Here is a 16,441-nt window from a genome sequence, read left to right on the forward strand (position 1 = left end):
CTATAATAAAAAATTAAAATTTAAAAAAGAGTGATGAGGGAGTAGTATTTTGAAAACAAGGTAGTTGCTCTCTCTATCTCCCGCCAGAAAACTGTCTTCAAATCTGACCTCAGTCTCCGGTTGAACCATGAATCACAGTTGCTTGCTGATCAACTGCTCAACAACGCATACATACAATACCGTAAGTCTTTCTTCTTTCTTGCAATTATATATGTCTCCTCCATTATATTCCATTCCTCTGTTGGTTGAATTGTTTCATTACTTTAATTAAGGAAAACATACAATAATTCATAATAATATATATAATCCACAGCACAGATCGAGTACGTAGGTTTTGTTATCTGATAGATTGTGATGACACCACCGCCGTCTCTAAATCTAAAATCTAGAAAGAGGTTGAAGTCATCTGCGGCATCAGAGGGACAACAAGAAACAGATTGGGTTAAGAAAATGCAGATGTGTCCGGAATATAACCCCTCCCACCTTGAATTTCAGGATCCCTTTGCTTATCTGCACAAAATTGCCCCTGAGGCCTCAAAATACGGTACCTTTAATTTTTAAATATTAGACAAAATTTAACTTTTATTTATGTACAGATCGAATATAAGTGTCTTGTGTTGAATTTCAGGCATTTGTAAGGTTGTCTCCCCTCTGGATGCTTGTGTTCCAGCTGGAACAGTGCTCAACAAAGAGAACAAAATTTTTAAATTTAAGACGCAATTACAACCTCTGAGACTGGCTAAATGGGATAGTGATGACAGGATCATCTTCTACACTGGAGGAAGGTATTTAATATATTGAGGAGATCGAAGTGAAACATTTATATATAAGAATCATTATTTATATGGCATATGTGTTCATTCGTTCCAGAAAGTATACGCTTGATGGATTTGAGAAGATGGCTGGGAGGAAGACAGCTCGTAAATACGGCATCTCTGGATGTCTTCCTGCATCGCACCTGGAAAAACAATTCTGGGAAGAAATGAGTCGAGGAGGAAAGAAAGAAATGGTGGAGTATGGAATTAATATCGATGGCACTGCCTTCTCAAGTAGTGTCAATGATCCTCTTGGAGCCAGCAACTGGAACTTGAATGTACCTACAAATTCTTCATCATTAATTTATTATTAGCTAGATTCAAATGCTATATATATTGTGACTGCATGTCTTTTATATATATTGAGCATATAACCATTGATGTGCAATCTAACTATCAGCTTAGACTTTTAGTTCTTCTGTACCTGTTCTTGTTTCTCGATTTAATGGAGTTAGTTTATGCCTTTTGTCACTCTCTTTTCAGAAGCTTAAACAACTGCCTAGATCAATGTTCCGTTTGCTGGAAAATAATATTCCGGTAGGTAATAGATGAGATGATTATAAAAGTCCTTTAATTTATTGCCATTTTCTTTCATGTGTATGCATGAGCTTATCTTCTGATCTATTTTATTTTTTCAGGGATTGACAGATCCTATGCTTTACATAGGAATGCTCTTCAGTATGTTTGCATGGCATGTGGAGGATCATTATCTGTACAGGTACATAATGGCCCTGTTTGGTAAAATAATCAGATCAATTTTGGCTTTTTAATCACTATTAATTGTTTGACTTGGTTAAAAAATCAATAGAAGTGTTTGTTTAATTAGCTTTTTGCAACTCCAAAATGCTAAAATTCAAAAAGCTATTCAAATCAATTTTTTCAATTAGCTTTTTGAAAAAAAAAAAAAAAAATTATTACCGAACAACTATCAACTAACACCTAATTTACCAAACACCTTTCTACAATAGCTAATATTATCACTAGTTATAGCTTCTAATTAACCCAATCAGCTAACAGCTAACAGCTATCAGTTAATAGCCATTTCACCAAACAGGACAATATATATTCCGTGTGGCATAATATTATGTACGTGCATGATGTATGTATATATGTATGTATGTATGTGCAGTGTGAATTATCATCACTGTGGGGCGCCGAAAACCTGGTATGGAGTTCCTAGTGATGCAGCCCTTGCATTTGAGAGAGTTGCTGAGCAGTATGTGTATAAACCAGATATTCTATCAAGAGACGGAGAAGATGGAGCTTTTGAAATTCTGGCAGAGAAAACAACCATGTTTTCACCTGGGATTTTGCTGCAACACCACGTCCCGGTTTTCAAGGCTGTGCAAATGCCAGGAGAGTTTGTAATCACTTTCCCCAGGGCATATCATGCTGGATTCAGTCATGGTACGTTAGTTGCCTTTCCCTCTAATATTATATGCACAGTTGTAAAACTCGGGCTAGGCGTTCGTAGGCCGTTTCGCTTTTACTATTAGGACATCTTCAATAAGGAAATCTTCACTACATTTTAGAATAGTAAAATTCCCTTGAGATCAACTTTGACAAATGAAAAAGAAAAATCTTCACAACATTTTCCTCGTGCAACTCTAAGGGGGGTGTATTCAATCATGACTTTCATAGAGTTTTAAAGACTTTTATGAACTTTAAAAGTTTGGAGGTATTCAATTCAAACTTTTAGAGAGTCTTTAAAAGTCAGGCGGTATTCAATCAAGATTTTTAAAGAGTCTTTAAAAGTCGTGTGGTATTCGATTAAGACTTTTAAAGAGTCTTTAAAAGTCATGTGGTATTCAAAAAGTTATGAACTTTTGTAGACTTTTTAATTTTAAGACTTTTGAAGACTTTTGTAGACTTTTCCTTCTCAAATATAAATAGTTGAAATCCAACCATCAACCCCAAGATTTCAATTTTTCTTTCTAACAACTTTGAATGTTTTCTCTCTCTCTATTTAAACTCTATTTTTTCTCCCTATTTAAACTCTATAAACCTATCTAAATTCAATAAAATTATTTTTTTCTTCATTATCCTATATTTTCTTCATTATCAAGTCTTTTATTATAATTTTATTGTTCAATATTGTTATGAATTTCTAATGGAACAGTTTTTTTTTTTTTGTTGATGTTTATTAATAATATATATAAGCAATTAGCATATAAGTCTCAGCATATTATGAATAAAAATAATAATGTTGAGAATATTGATGTGGGTGAGAACTATATAATAAGAAGAATTTTATGATATATTATAAATGTTTTGTAAGAAAATTGTAAATGATAAGAATTAAAATCATTGAAAGTTTGTAAGGGTGTATTCAATTTAGAATTTCAATGATTTTTGTAGACTTTTTAAAATAAAAAAGTTGATAAAAGTCTATGAATGTTTTTTATATAGACTTTTATAGAGTCTTATAAAGTTTTAAAAAGTTTTGAACGACTCTATGAAAGTCCATCAAAGTTTATTAAAATCTATCATTTTAAAAGTCGTTAAAAGTCTACAAAATTCATGATTGAATACACCGCCCTAAGAATCATGTCAGAAAATTTTTAAAAAATAAAATAAAATAAATAGGCGTTTTTGAGTGGCCGCCAACTTATAAAATATATTTGGCCTTTGGCCGTTGCCAAGCAATGGCCAATTTTCCGGCCCATGCCGTGTCGTTGCAATTGCAACGACACAGCACACATTTTTTTGTTGTTAATAATTGTTTTTTTTTTTTTTGAGGAATTAATAATTGTTTTTTTATTTTAATTATAAGTTTGGAAATAAAAGCTTGTAATTTTTACTTATGTTCATTTACGTATGCAATTTATTTATGTTTATTATAAAATTATAAATTTATAAATCAAATAAATAAAGAAATAATTAAAATATGTAGATAAAATGGTAGGTCCACAAAAAGTTGTGAAAAAAGTTAAAAGTTAAAACTAATGGGAATAAGAGATTTTGTGATTAAGTGAGATAGTGGATGATGAGGTGGATATTGGGGCCCACAAACATCTGGGGTAAAATTCTCAACTATTAAGGATGCCCTTAGGCGTCCCAGGCCGTTCCGCTTTTACTATTAGACGCCCAAAAATCGACCGGGCGCCTAGGCGGCGAAATTGGTCAAAATTTATCAAAATCGGCCTAGTCGGCCAACTAGGCCGAGTCGGTCGATTTCTTCCGATTTTGACCGATTTCGTCTGGTCCAAGTGTCCAACCGTCTGTAGACTAGTTTGATACTTTGAATCTTTGGATGATTGAAGTATTTGAGTATTTTTATTTTTAATATTATTTTGATGTTATGACTTTATCATTATTTCATTTATTTGGATGTGTTATTTGATTGAATGTTAAAAACAACCTCATTAAAATTGTCAAAGTACAAGTCTCCCATTATTTTTTTGGCTGTATAAATAGTCTGAGCATTTTTAACCCTTAGAGCAACAAAACTATTAAACTCTATTAAAATTTTACTTAGTGCATGGATATTTTAAAATTTTATTATCTTTGTTCTTTATAACATCTGCAAAATAGAGGTTTGACAACCATCTTTCTGAAAATTTTCTTTTCAATTGTGGCACATCATCCTATATTTCTTTCCTACACGATCCTATTAAAATCATGTATTTTTTTTATTAATTTTACAATTGAAAATATTGAGACTAAATAAGAGTATAATTAAAGAAGAAATATTAAAAAGAACTAAAAAGAATAAAAATTGGTGCGCATAAAATTAAAAACAAACAAAAATACTCATGTACTAAGTATAATTTTAATAGAGTAATTATTTTGTTGCTCCGAGGTTTTAACTGTAACTTTTTTAAAGAGTTAGCTAGACATGTGTATATTGCAACAATAAAAAGTTAGGGACTAAAATTACTAATAAAGAACAATTGAGAGACTAAAATTATATTTTTCTCTACTCTCTCTCTCTCTCTCTCTCTCTATATATATATATATATATATATATATATATATATATATATATATATATATATATATATATATATATATATATATATATATATATATATATATATATATATATATATATAGGGAAGGGTTCAGGTGCGGGTATAGCTTCCCGTGCGATTGTGCGGTGAGATCTGAGCCGATGATCAAATTTAGATCAACGGCTCAAATCAATGAAAATTAAAAAAAAAAAACGCGTGTCTGGAAGAAAGAAGCATAAACTAAAAATGACGCACCTTAAGTGATAGAAACACGCACATTAAGTACAAAACCCACACACATTAAGCACAATCTCACGCACATTAAGCACAAAACCCATGCACTTTAAATATTAACTCACAGACTTTAAGTTTCAACAACTACTGACATTAAGCACAAACTCATGCACATTAAGTACAAAACTCACGCACATTAAGCACAACCTCACGCACATTAAGCACAAAACCCACGCACTTTAAGTATTAACTCATAGACTTTAAGTTTTAACAACTACTCACATTAAGCACAACCCCACGAACATTAAGCACAAACCTCACGCACTTTACGCACAAAACTCACGCACATTAATCACAGATCCGCTCACCTTAGTTTTGACCTAGATGCAAAAATTACAAAATTGTCACCGCCCTTTTTTTAAAAAAACTTTGGTAATCCTAGACGTTGATTTAAGCGAGATGAATGACCCAAATTAAATCGCACAATCGCACCTGGACATCCTAACCGCACCAGAACCTAATTCTATATATATATATATATATATATATATATATATATATATATATATATATATACCATGAATTGTGATAGATGTGTTTTAATTAGCTAGGCTTTAACTGCGGCGAGGCTGTGAACATTGCAAGCTGGGATTGGATTCCATTTGGTGCAGCGGCTTGCCATCGTTATGCTCTACTCAAAAGGACGCCCATTATTCCTTATGAGCAACTCCTATGCAAACAAGCAATGCTTCTTGCACACTACAACTCTACAGTAGAAGATATAGTGTGTGTGAAGTCTTCATTTGCGTGCCTATTGAGATTGTATGACTGTGCTTGCTGGTGTTTGAAGAGAGTGATAATGAAGCCATCATCCCTCACAATCCTTCCCAAGTCTCCCCACCAACTCGTCCTATGCGCCCTCTGCAAACGAGAATGCTATGTGGCTCACCTAATTCTCTCCTCCCAACAACGCACCACTGCTCCAATCTGCCTCTTTCATGGTATGCTATCACAAAACTTCCATCCATCAACATCACAATTGTTAGGATTAAGCCTTAAGTTTACCACTATGCCAAAAGCTATAGCTAATAGCGAAAACTCAACTTTATTTTTTTATAAATTGTCATAGCATTTTCGAGAGGCAAGGTACTGGACTTGCTCCTTCAAGTTTTGGCCCAACAATCCCCTAGCCACCAATGATCAATCATATTGTGTGGACCATGGTCCATACAAGTTGTGTGGATCATATTTTGTATACTGTAAAATAATGTATATTCAGTACAAAAGTAATGTACATTGTATTCATGAGATATACATTATTTTTGTACTGAGTAGTACATTATATTGAATAATGTACATTCGGTACAAAAATAATGTACATTTAGTATATTAAAAGTGTACTTCTTATTATGGTCCACATAACACTGTGTGGACCGTGGACCATGGTCCACATAATAATTTGCCACCAATGATGGACTTGGCCCTTTACGTGTCTTAGCCCAACAATCTCCTAGCCACCAAAAACTACATTTCCCGCCCTTTAAGTCATAGGGTAATTGTAGAATTCCTAGCTACGTGGCCTAATTGTTGGTCATGCTCACTTTTCGTTCCTAAGTTATCATTGGCGTTGCACTTTTTGTCCCTTTACTTACAAAACATTAAGAACGAAATTTGCAACTTTAATATAACTTAGGGATGAAAAGTTAATAAAAGGCCGAAAAGTATAACGCCAATGATAGCTTATTAGGTGCGAAAAGTGAGCACGACCAACACGTAGGGACGAATTTTACAATTATCTTATAATTTAGGGACAGAAAGTGTAATTTTTCCTTTTAATTAGTTTCTTTCTTGCTCATTCATTTCGATCATGATGCATGCTTAAAAGCTGCAGTAGAAGCATGCAGCTAATTTAATTTGTTATTCCATGCAATGCAATGCAGCAGACAATGAAATTTACAAGTGCAAATGTGAGAGTAGTGATGATAATACCCATACCCTCCTCTACCTTTACCTTAGAGAGGACATGTCACAACTGCTACTCACTGCAAACAAGTTTGAGGTTGATGATGATACAATACATCAACAAGTTGACCAACAAATCAATGCTCACTCCAGCTGGTTGCAAACCATACTATGTTTAACCATGGACAAATATGTTCCTTATTCTGAGGTATAGTATATATCCATACTCATCCCTCTATATATATACATATTAACTACATATATATTTACCACAGCATTATATTCAACAATATAATTAATGATTCTTTCCTAGGATCCATCTTTGCATTATTCAAGCCACCAGACCGGATATATATGAGCCATTGATGAGTCAACAATATTATATTATATACCTAGCTTAGCTTCTATTCATATTTCAATAGTTTTGTTTATTACCACGAGTTATCACATATTTGTCATTAAAAACATGGACAAATAATTAAGTTTTATCTGATGAGGATTATTTATATTTTTTTAAATGTTGCATGGATTACTAATATTCATGACATGTGTGGGGTGTACGTACAGGTGTACCATATTGAGAATGAGAATAAAAAGAAGAAGAAGCTAAGGAGGAGGTTGATGATTGATTAGCGTTTCCCATTAGGAAAAGAGAGCAACTTAACGTACACTTCTTTCATATTTTTCAATCCAAACAGTGTATAGTAGTCTAGCTAGGAATATACATACTGTAAACTAACTCTGATCTACAGGTATTATATATATTGTCCATTCATATTTCTATCTTTTGATGCTACCACAATAAATTCCTGTGTAGCCTAATGCAGTTAGTGGTAAATAACCTATCAACTATATATATACTACGGAGTACAATCTAACCACATGATATTAGGAAAATTAAATAAAGTGAGGAGATTTGTTACAATAAAATCCATCTTTTCTAAATTATCATTGGAAAAGTTGGACAAAATCCACTTTATTAAGAAAATGAGTATTATTGAATTGAAGCGACAATTGTGAACGATAAAATGAAAGAAATAGACCAGAAGCTTCAGGTTTCTAAGACGATCAGACAAAGTCGGGCTTTGTAATAATGAAATTAAAGGATTCATTGAATACATGGTGGCCCGAGCCACTTCTTCGAGTTTAGACTCTGTATAGTATGTACTAATATATGAATGGATATTGATAGAATAAGTGTTGAAAATAATTAATGTCAAAGAATTTAGGTGAATAAAGTAAAATCGGCGTGTGATGTACATTTGTTAGGTAATTGTAATTGTATGGTTCAAGCATAGGGAACATAACAATTCTATGTAATGCAAAATATGCCTTTAATTACTAAATCAACAAACTCGATAGGACTGAATTAATTACTGAAATCCTAATAACTTGTTTTCATAAAACATTGTACTGTTGTCTTATGGTTGTTGGTTGGGAGGTTAGTTATTGTTTTTTTTTTTTTTTTTTTTTTTGATGGTTGATGGGGGAGGGTATCAACGAATTAAGAAATAGAATTATCTTTTCTTCTTCAATGAATTATCTCAAATCTCTCTATCTTTTTCTGCAACTTCTCCCCTTTTCTCTTTCTGCATCAAGCTAGATTTCCATATCTATCCAAAATGGCTTGTGATATATTGAGCATTCCAATCACTACAGTTGCTAGTGAAAGTGCTTTTAGCATTGGCTCAAGAGTCTTGACAAAGTATAGATGTTTCCTTGACTCGGAAAATGTTCAAGCGCTCATTTGTACTCGCAATTGGTTGCTAGGATTTAATTCTGAAGGTATTAATGCATTATTATTATTATTTAATCGTTATTTAATAGTTAATACTTATTATATATACTTATAATTTCTAATGATTTATTGATTTATTTTATAAATTTATGTAGATGGTGGAGATCCTAGTATGGGTGAACTAATTATCAATTGAGAAGGGCAAAAGGCTTCTAATGTTCTTGGTGGATGAAGGTACTTTAGGAGTTTAGACTTTAGAGTTTAATTTTTTAAGATTTGTATATTTATTTATTGATTTATTATAATACTAATTTATTCTTTTTTTTTTTTTTTACAGTTATGAACTTATGAGTTAATGAGTTATGATGATTGATGATGCTATTGGGAAGATTTGTAATGGATTTATCATTTATAGACTTTTGAATTTAAATTATGTTTGAATGCTTGAATATTTTGGACTTTTGATTATGTGTGTCTTGCGATAGTGCGAAACTTGAACACTATAAATGTTTCATTAAAATTATGTTGAAAACTTGTAAGATTTGAATGTGAAATCATGGACAATTGGACATTTGGACATGAATGTTGTCATTGTTGTGTTGAAATTAGGAAGTATGCCATTCTAGATTTCTAGAGTTAAATTGTAATTTATTTATTATAAGTTATAACAAATTAACCATAAAATAAATAGATTGAAAAATTTGAAATAAGTGCAAATATTAAAAAAAAAAAAAAAAACGGGCTGACGGGTTGGCCCGTTTAGCCCGTCAGCCCGTAACCAACGAGCTGGGTTGGGATTTTCCCAGCCCGTATGAAAAACGGGCTGGCCCGTCCCGTCCCGTATTTTCTCAACCCGTGACGGGCCAGCCCGTATGGGACGGGCTGGCCCGTTTTGACAGCTCTAGTGTTGAGTTAAAGAGAAAGAGATACTAAAGCTTTAAAGTTCATATCCAGATTATAGAGACTTGAGCTGCTCAACTGCAAAGATTCAGATTCAAGAGCCAAGTTCTCTAGTTGGAGAAGAAGAAAAACCTTTTCTTCAAACTTGTAACCTCTACTCGGTAGTAGTAGAAAGAGACGGAGTAAACTCGGTGAAGAGTTGAAAAACCTAATTGATGAGTTCACGGCTGGCTTGGTGTTCAAAGCGTGAACGTTTATGGATTTTTGAACTAGAGATAGTGCAAAGAACCTTAGGGTTTAAGGAGAAGAATGGAGTAGACTGGTTATAGTCGAACCACTATAAAAATCTCTCTCTCGCTCTCTTTATTTATTTACTGCTTTCATTGCATAACTACAGCCAAACCTAAAGTTTGGTAAGACTAAAATAACTTGCAAAGAACTTCAAAAAGGGTTAACAAATGTTTCCCGTTGTGCATTCTAACCGAATAGTTAAAGTTACCTCTTGGTTACTTTAACCATTCGCAAAAGATTTCAAAACTATACAAGTCTATTCACCCCCCCCCCCCCCGCCCCCCTCTAGACATGTACCATGTACTGTAACCCTCACCCAGACCAACACTATATGAGGGTAATAAAGCTTGTGTTGCACAAATGATAAATGGGTATGTTTAAGAATATTTGACAGAGCAGATATAATGTCAAGATGCAATCCACGTGAGCTCTAGAAGAGTCACAAGATTATTATATAGAATGTTCACTCTAGTGACAATAATCTTGAAGATTGTACCATATCCCTTTTCTACACTTATCTTGGAACAATATTTTTTAGAAAGTGTAGGCGGCTTTGAAGATTGTTATCTTCGGGGGTAGTGACATTTACTTGAATCAATTATGAAGATTGGTTTTGAATCAATCTTGAAGATTGGGTCCTGTAGACAAACAACTGTACTCTTTTTCCTTTGGTTATGTTTTGATGTTGTTTTCTTCTTAATTAAAGGTTTTTTAAACGAGGTAGCTAGTGCAACACATGAATGCATAATATCATCATGTACTCTTTTCCTCAAATAGATTTTTTCCCACTAGGTTTTTCTATTGAGATTTTTAAAGAGGCATGGATATGATATAGTAATGTCCAATGGGGAGTGTTGTGAATAAATAATATATGTCAACATTACTATAGGTATTATACTTTGATAATACATCTTCATACTTTGTAGTATTGTAGTTATACTAGAACTCTGTATATCTTAGCTTGTATATATTATATGAAAGATGATTAATAAAATATCGATGATTCTCTCTGTATCTAATCTGTTAGGAATATAGCGGAATAATGCGGAAGCGAAGAATCGAAAATTGAGAATTTTAGAAGTTAAATAATAGAAATAAGGAAAATATATAAATGACAAAATAATAAATTGATGAATTGAGAAAATATAAAATATATATATTAAACTCTCAATAGAGAATTACAAGAAAAATCTATATATCTATGTACGTGAGAGAATGCAAAGGAAGGAAAGAAGAATTCAATATTGAATTGATGTGTGAATACAAAGCAACATCCTAAACTATTTATACATTCAAAAAGAGATAACCATGCATGTAAGTGGGAGAAATGCCGCAGTAGTAGCTCTGTGGATGATGGAATACGTGGGGGTTACTGCATGGTGGTGTCATGGATTTGAGGCACCAAATTTTATTTCCTAACAATCTCCACCTTGGATCAAATCCACAGTGGGAATTGACAACTGGAACAGTCAACTAAACTCAAGCACTACTTGAACTTAGCAATAGGAAGAGCTTCAGAATATCAGGATGGATCACCATCAACTTCCTATGCGACTGGAAGAGTATAAGAAACCTAGTTGGTTTCATCATCACTAGCATACCTAGTAGGTTTTTTAATTGTCCTCCTAGGACGATCCATAGCAATGGAATACTCTTGTTGTGGCCTCGACGAGAGGTGATCCATAGCAATGGAATACTCTTGTTGTGGCCTCGACGAGAGGTGTGGTGCTAGTAGATGCATCATCTTTGGTATTACCATCAGTGGTAGTAATACTATCAATAGGCCTGAACTCAAACTCCACCTTTCACCAGTACTCTGCGTCTCACCTGTACTGGGAACTTTTCCAGAAAAAAGTAGTGCATTTTCATCAAAAGTGATATCTCGACTCAGAATGACTTTCTGAGAATCAGGAGACCATAGACGATACCCTTTTAACTCAGAGGCATAATCAAGGAAAATGCATTTGATAGCTCTCGGGTTTAATTTACTCGTACTGGAATGAGCATAAGCAGGACATCCAAAAACTCTTAACACAGAGTAGTCAACAGGATTACCTGACCAAACTTCTTCTGGAATTTTGAAATCAAGGGATGAATGTGGAGATCTATTTACCAAATAGCAAGCAGTAGAAACGGCCTCGGCCCAAAAACCACGCCGTTTCCGTAACCCAGCATTAGAGAGCATACAACGAGCTCTTTCCAATAGAGTCATGTTCATACGTACGACAACATCTTTTTGCTGGGGTTTACCAGGCAAGGTCTTGTGCCTAGCGATTCCATTTGCCGCACTGAAGTCATTGAAATCTGACTCATAGAACTCCAAGCCATTATCTGTCATGATCTTCTTGACTTTTTTACCTGTCTGAGTCTCAACAAGTATTTTCCACTTTTTGAAAATTGAAAATGCCTGATTTTTGTGTTTTAGGAAATAGACCCAGACTTTACGAGAAAAGTCATCAATAATAGACATAAAATATCTACAGCCTCCCATAGACTGGAATTTAGTTGGTCCCCATAAATCGGAATGTATGTATTCCAATACATCTTTGGTACGGTGTGTAGCAGTAGAGAAACTAACCCTCTTTTGTTTCTCAAAAACACAATGCTCACAAAACTGTAATTTACCCGTACTTGAACCACTAAGGAGGTTTTTCTTGCTCAGGAGATGCATGTCTTTCTCACTCATATGCCCTAGACGCATATGCCATAATTGAGTAAGATCAACATCAAACATCGATGAGGATACCGCTACTGAACATGTCACAGTACTGCCATGCAGGATGTACAAGCTTCCAGAACGAGAAGCTTTCATGAGAACAAGAGAGCCTTTTATAACCTTCAAAACTCCACCTTCAGCTATGTACGTACTTGCACGGTTGCACCCCAGAGATTCCAAGGTGCCAAAGGATATCAGATTGCATTTCAAATCAGGAATATACCGAACATTGGTAAGAGTCCTGATAACGTTATCATGAGTTTTAATCTGCACCCTTCCAATTCCACTAACCTTGCATTGGGTATCATTACCCAGCAAGACAACTTCACCATCAACCGGTTTTAGAGAGATGAACCAGTCTTTGTGAGGACACATGTGGAATGTACAACCAGACTCCAGAATCCACTCGGTTTCGCTCCGTTTGCAACCGGAGCTAATAGATAACATAAAATCGCCTTCTGAATCACTTTCAACAACACTAGCTTCGGCAGACTTCTTTTCTCTCTCTTGCTTATTCTTCAACTTGAAGCATTCAGTCACATCATGACCATGCTTCTTGCAGTACTTACAGGATTTGTTGGACTTCCGTCCTTTGGACTTGGACCTAGAATTTTTTATTGTCACTCTCTGTTTCAAGTGAACGACCCCTTACGGTCAAGCCTTCACCTTTGTCCTCAGACTTAATTTCAAAGTCAAACTTTTCTTTGGACAATAGGTTTGACTTATCATTGTCGAAAGTAAGGGCATCACTACTATTACCATACAACATAATTTCTTTGAAATGCTTGTATGATTTAGGGAGAGAGACAAGCAATAAAACAACACGATCCTCATCTTTAATTATGACATCAATATTTTCCAAGTCCAATAAAATAGAATTGAATTCATCCAAGTGAGATTTAATAGAAGTACCTTCCGTCATACGGATTGTGTACAGACGCTCCTTCAAGCGTAGCGTGTTCGCCAGAGTTTTGGCCATGTAAAGCGTATCCAGCTTGGACCATAAATCTGACGTAGTCGTCTCACTTACTACCTCACGTAGAACCTCTTTAGACAGGCACAAAAGAATGGTTGAACGTGCCTTGTCATTCAAATCTTCTCAATCTTCATCTGTCATTATAGCCGGTTTCTTCTTCTTCCCAGCTAGCGCTTTCTTCAAACCGTTCTGGGTTAGAACGGCTTCCATCTGAACTTTCCAGATAGAAAAGCTAATTTTCCCGTCGAACTTCTCGATATCGAACTTGGTACAAGTTGACATCTTTGAAAATAATTCTCAATTAAACCGCTCTGATACCACTTGTTAGGAATATAGCGGAATAATGCGGAAGCGAAGAATCAAAAATTGAAAATTATAGAAGTTAAATAATAGAAATAGGAAAAATATATAAATGACAAAATAATAAATTGATTAATTGAGAAAATATAAAATATATATATTAAACTCTCAATAGAGAATTACAAGAAAAATATATATATCTATGTACGTGAGAGAATGCAAAGGAAGGAAAGAAGAATTCAATTTTGAATCGATGTGTGAATACAAAGCAACGTCCTAAACTATTTATACATTCAAAAAGAGATAAACATGCATGTAAGTGGGAGAAATGCCGCAGTAGTAGCTCCGTGGATGATGGAATACGTGGGGGTTGCTGCATGGTGGTGTCATGGATTTGAGGCACCAAATTTTATTTCCTAACATAGTCGTCTCTTTTACTTTACTGTATTCATATTACCTTCCTACAATTGAGATAATACAACTGCTCATGCGATGATTCAGCTAGTTTCACAACAACATTTCATTAATGAATCAATTTAAGATCCGTCATTAGAATATAGTTGCATTACAATTGTGAAAATGAACATGTAGTAGTATTATGAAAATGAACCTGTGTGTTTACTTAATGAACTTATTGAATGTTCATCAGGATGTATTTGTATTAGTATTGTAAAAATGAACATATTGTATTTTGAAAATGGACCTAATATAATGACTTATATAATCATATGTTAATTTAAAGCATTAAAATAAAAATATCAATGTGGATATTAGTTAAACTAGTATTTGTCCCGTGCGATGCACGGAAAATATGTTATAAAAATATACCATATATGAGATTTATTCATATATAAAATTTTTGTTAGTTAATCATTATTATGTGTGAATTCCTATGATAAAATTATGAACATAAATATATTTACAATTAAAATAATATTTAAGGTCGGCGATTACTACAAATCTTAAACTATATTAAAAATTTAGTACATGGTATTTAATATTACAAATTTTTAAAAACTTAGTAAACTATAAAAGTAATTGAATTATAATTTTAGAGTCACCACAGATCAAAATTTTTAGACCTTTGAGATTTCTAACTCTAGACGTAGCAACATACAATTGACCTTTAAAGACCAAACAATTATCTATAAATAGGAATAAGGTTCAAATTAGCCACTGAACGTAACCTGAAAGTGCAATTAGGCCACTGAACGAAAAAAAAAAAAAAAGTGCAATTAGGCCACTGAACACTCCAAAAATGTGCAATTTCACCTGATAGCAGGTTACCCTCAATTTTAACAGGTTATCTGCTTACGTGGCAGCTGAGTTGGCATTTTTAATAAATTTTAATTAATTTTTAATAAATTTTAATAATAAATTTTTATTAAAAATTTTTTTTAAAAAATAAAAACGACTTTATTTTATTTTTTATTTATTTTTTTCCAATTTTTTTATAAAATTTATTATTAAAATTAATTATTAAAAAATTATTAAAAATGTCAACTAAGCTGCCATGTAAGCAGGTAACCTGCTAAAATTGATGGTAACCTGCTATCCGGTAAAATTGCATACGTTTGGAGAGTTCAGTGGCCTAATTGCACATTTTTTGAGTGTTCAATGGCCTAATTGCACTTTTTTTTCGTTCAGTGGCCTAATTGCATTTTCAGGTTACGTTCAGTGGCCAATTTGAACCTTATTCCTTATAAATATAAATGACTATTAATCATCATCACCATTTAAAAAAATAATTGTAACAATAATTGTTCACCAAACCATATGGCTATATTATAGTTAAGATTTCAATTGTTTTTTTAGAGTTAAAAATGATTTTCAAGTGTTAACATTTACTTTCCTTATCTGGTTTGTCCTTCACTTTTGTGTTCTTTTCCCTTTTATATTTTATAAATAGTTTTCAAGAGTAGTTTTCCCTTTGATATCTGGTTTGACATCATTTTTAATGTTATATTATTATTTTTGTTACAAAATTCACTATTTCCATGTAATTATATGGGTAATGTATCAGATTTTGTTGTATTGCACAAAACATTTTCTTCACTTGTTTCCTGTTATATATCATATGTTTTTCACTTATATAAAAAGTGTTTGCTAAACTTGCTAAATCTTAACTATAATACCAACATTTAACCATTAATATCAACATTTAATTTTCACAAAACCATATGCCTTTATTATAATTAAGATTAAGATGAACTTAATTAGAGTTTTAAGTTGAAAAATATAATTTAATTTTGTTCACCTGGTGGATAATGGAATTTTTTATGTAAATATATATAGTATTAAAAACAGAGTTGTTCACAATTCCGACCTTAGCTCAGTTGGTAGAGCGGAGGACTGTAGTCGGTTAATCCAGCAGCACATCCTTAGGTCGTTGGTTCGAATCCGGCAGGTCGGAAGCTTTTTAGAGATTGTTTGTTCTTTCGTTATGAGAAAATGGTAAAGTGGGATTATACTCAATTTTTGTGGCAAATTACAGTAGACACATTATTTGACTCCAGAAAAGGGGAAAAAGAAAACAAAGAAGAAAAGAAACGAAAA

At 33.2% G+C, this 16,441-nt stretch overlaps 1 protein-coding gene and 1 non-coding gene across 2 annotated transcripts; both read left to right on the plus strand.

Annotated features, from left to right (window-relative positions):
• The first annotated feature begins 354 nt into the window (after positions 1-354).
• Positions 355-7,597, plus strand: LOC109179068 (lysine-specific demethylase JMJ706-like). Its single transcript, XM_019328637.1, has 9 exons — positions 355-544; positions 629-785; positions 871-1,093; positions 1,299-1,352; positions 1,454-1,533; positions 1,945-2,222; positions 5,614-6,003; positions 6,943-7,172; positions 7,532-7,597. Exons 1-9 carry the CDS (start codon positions 355-357, stop codon positions 7,595-7,597), a joined length of 1,668 nt encoding a protein of 555 aa, XP_019184182.1.
• An 8,609-nt stretch (positions 7,598-16,206) lies between these two features.
• Positions 16,207-16,298, plus strand: TRNAY-GUA. Its single transcript is given in 2 exon segments — positions 16,207-16,243; positions 16,263-16,298. It is a non-coding gene; the product is annotated as a tRNA-Tyr (tRNA).
• The last annotated feature ends 143 nt before the right edge of the window (positions 16,299-16,441 follow it).

Source organism: Ipomoea nil, unplaced genomic scaffold (genome assembly GCF_001879475.1).
Source record: "Ipomoea nil cultivar Tokyo-kokei standard unplaced genomic scaffold, Asagao_1.1 scaffold0876, whole genome shotgun sequence".
Classification (NCBI taxonomy): Eukaryota; Viridiplantae; Streptophyta; class Magnoliopsida; order Solanales; family Convolvulaceae; genus Ipomoea; species Ipomoea nil.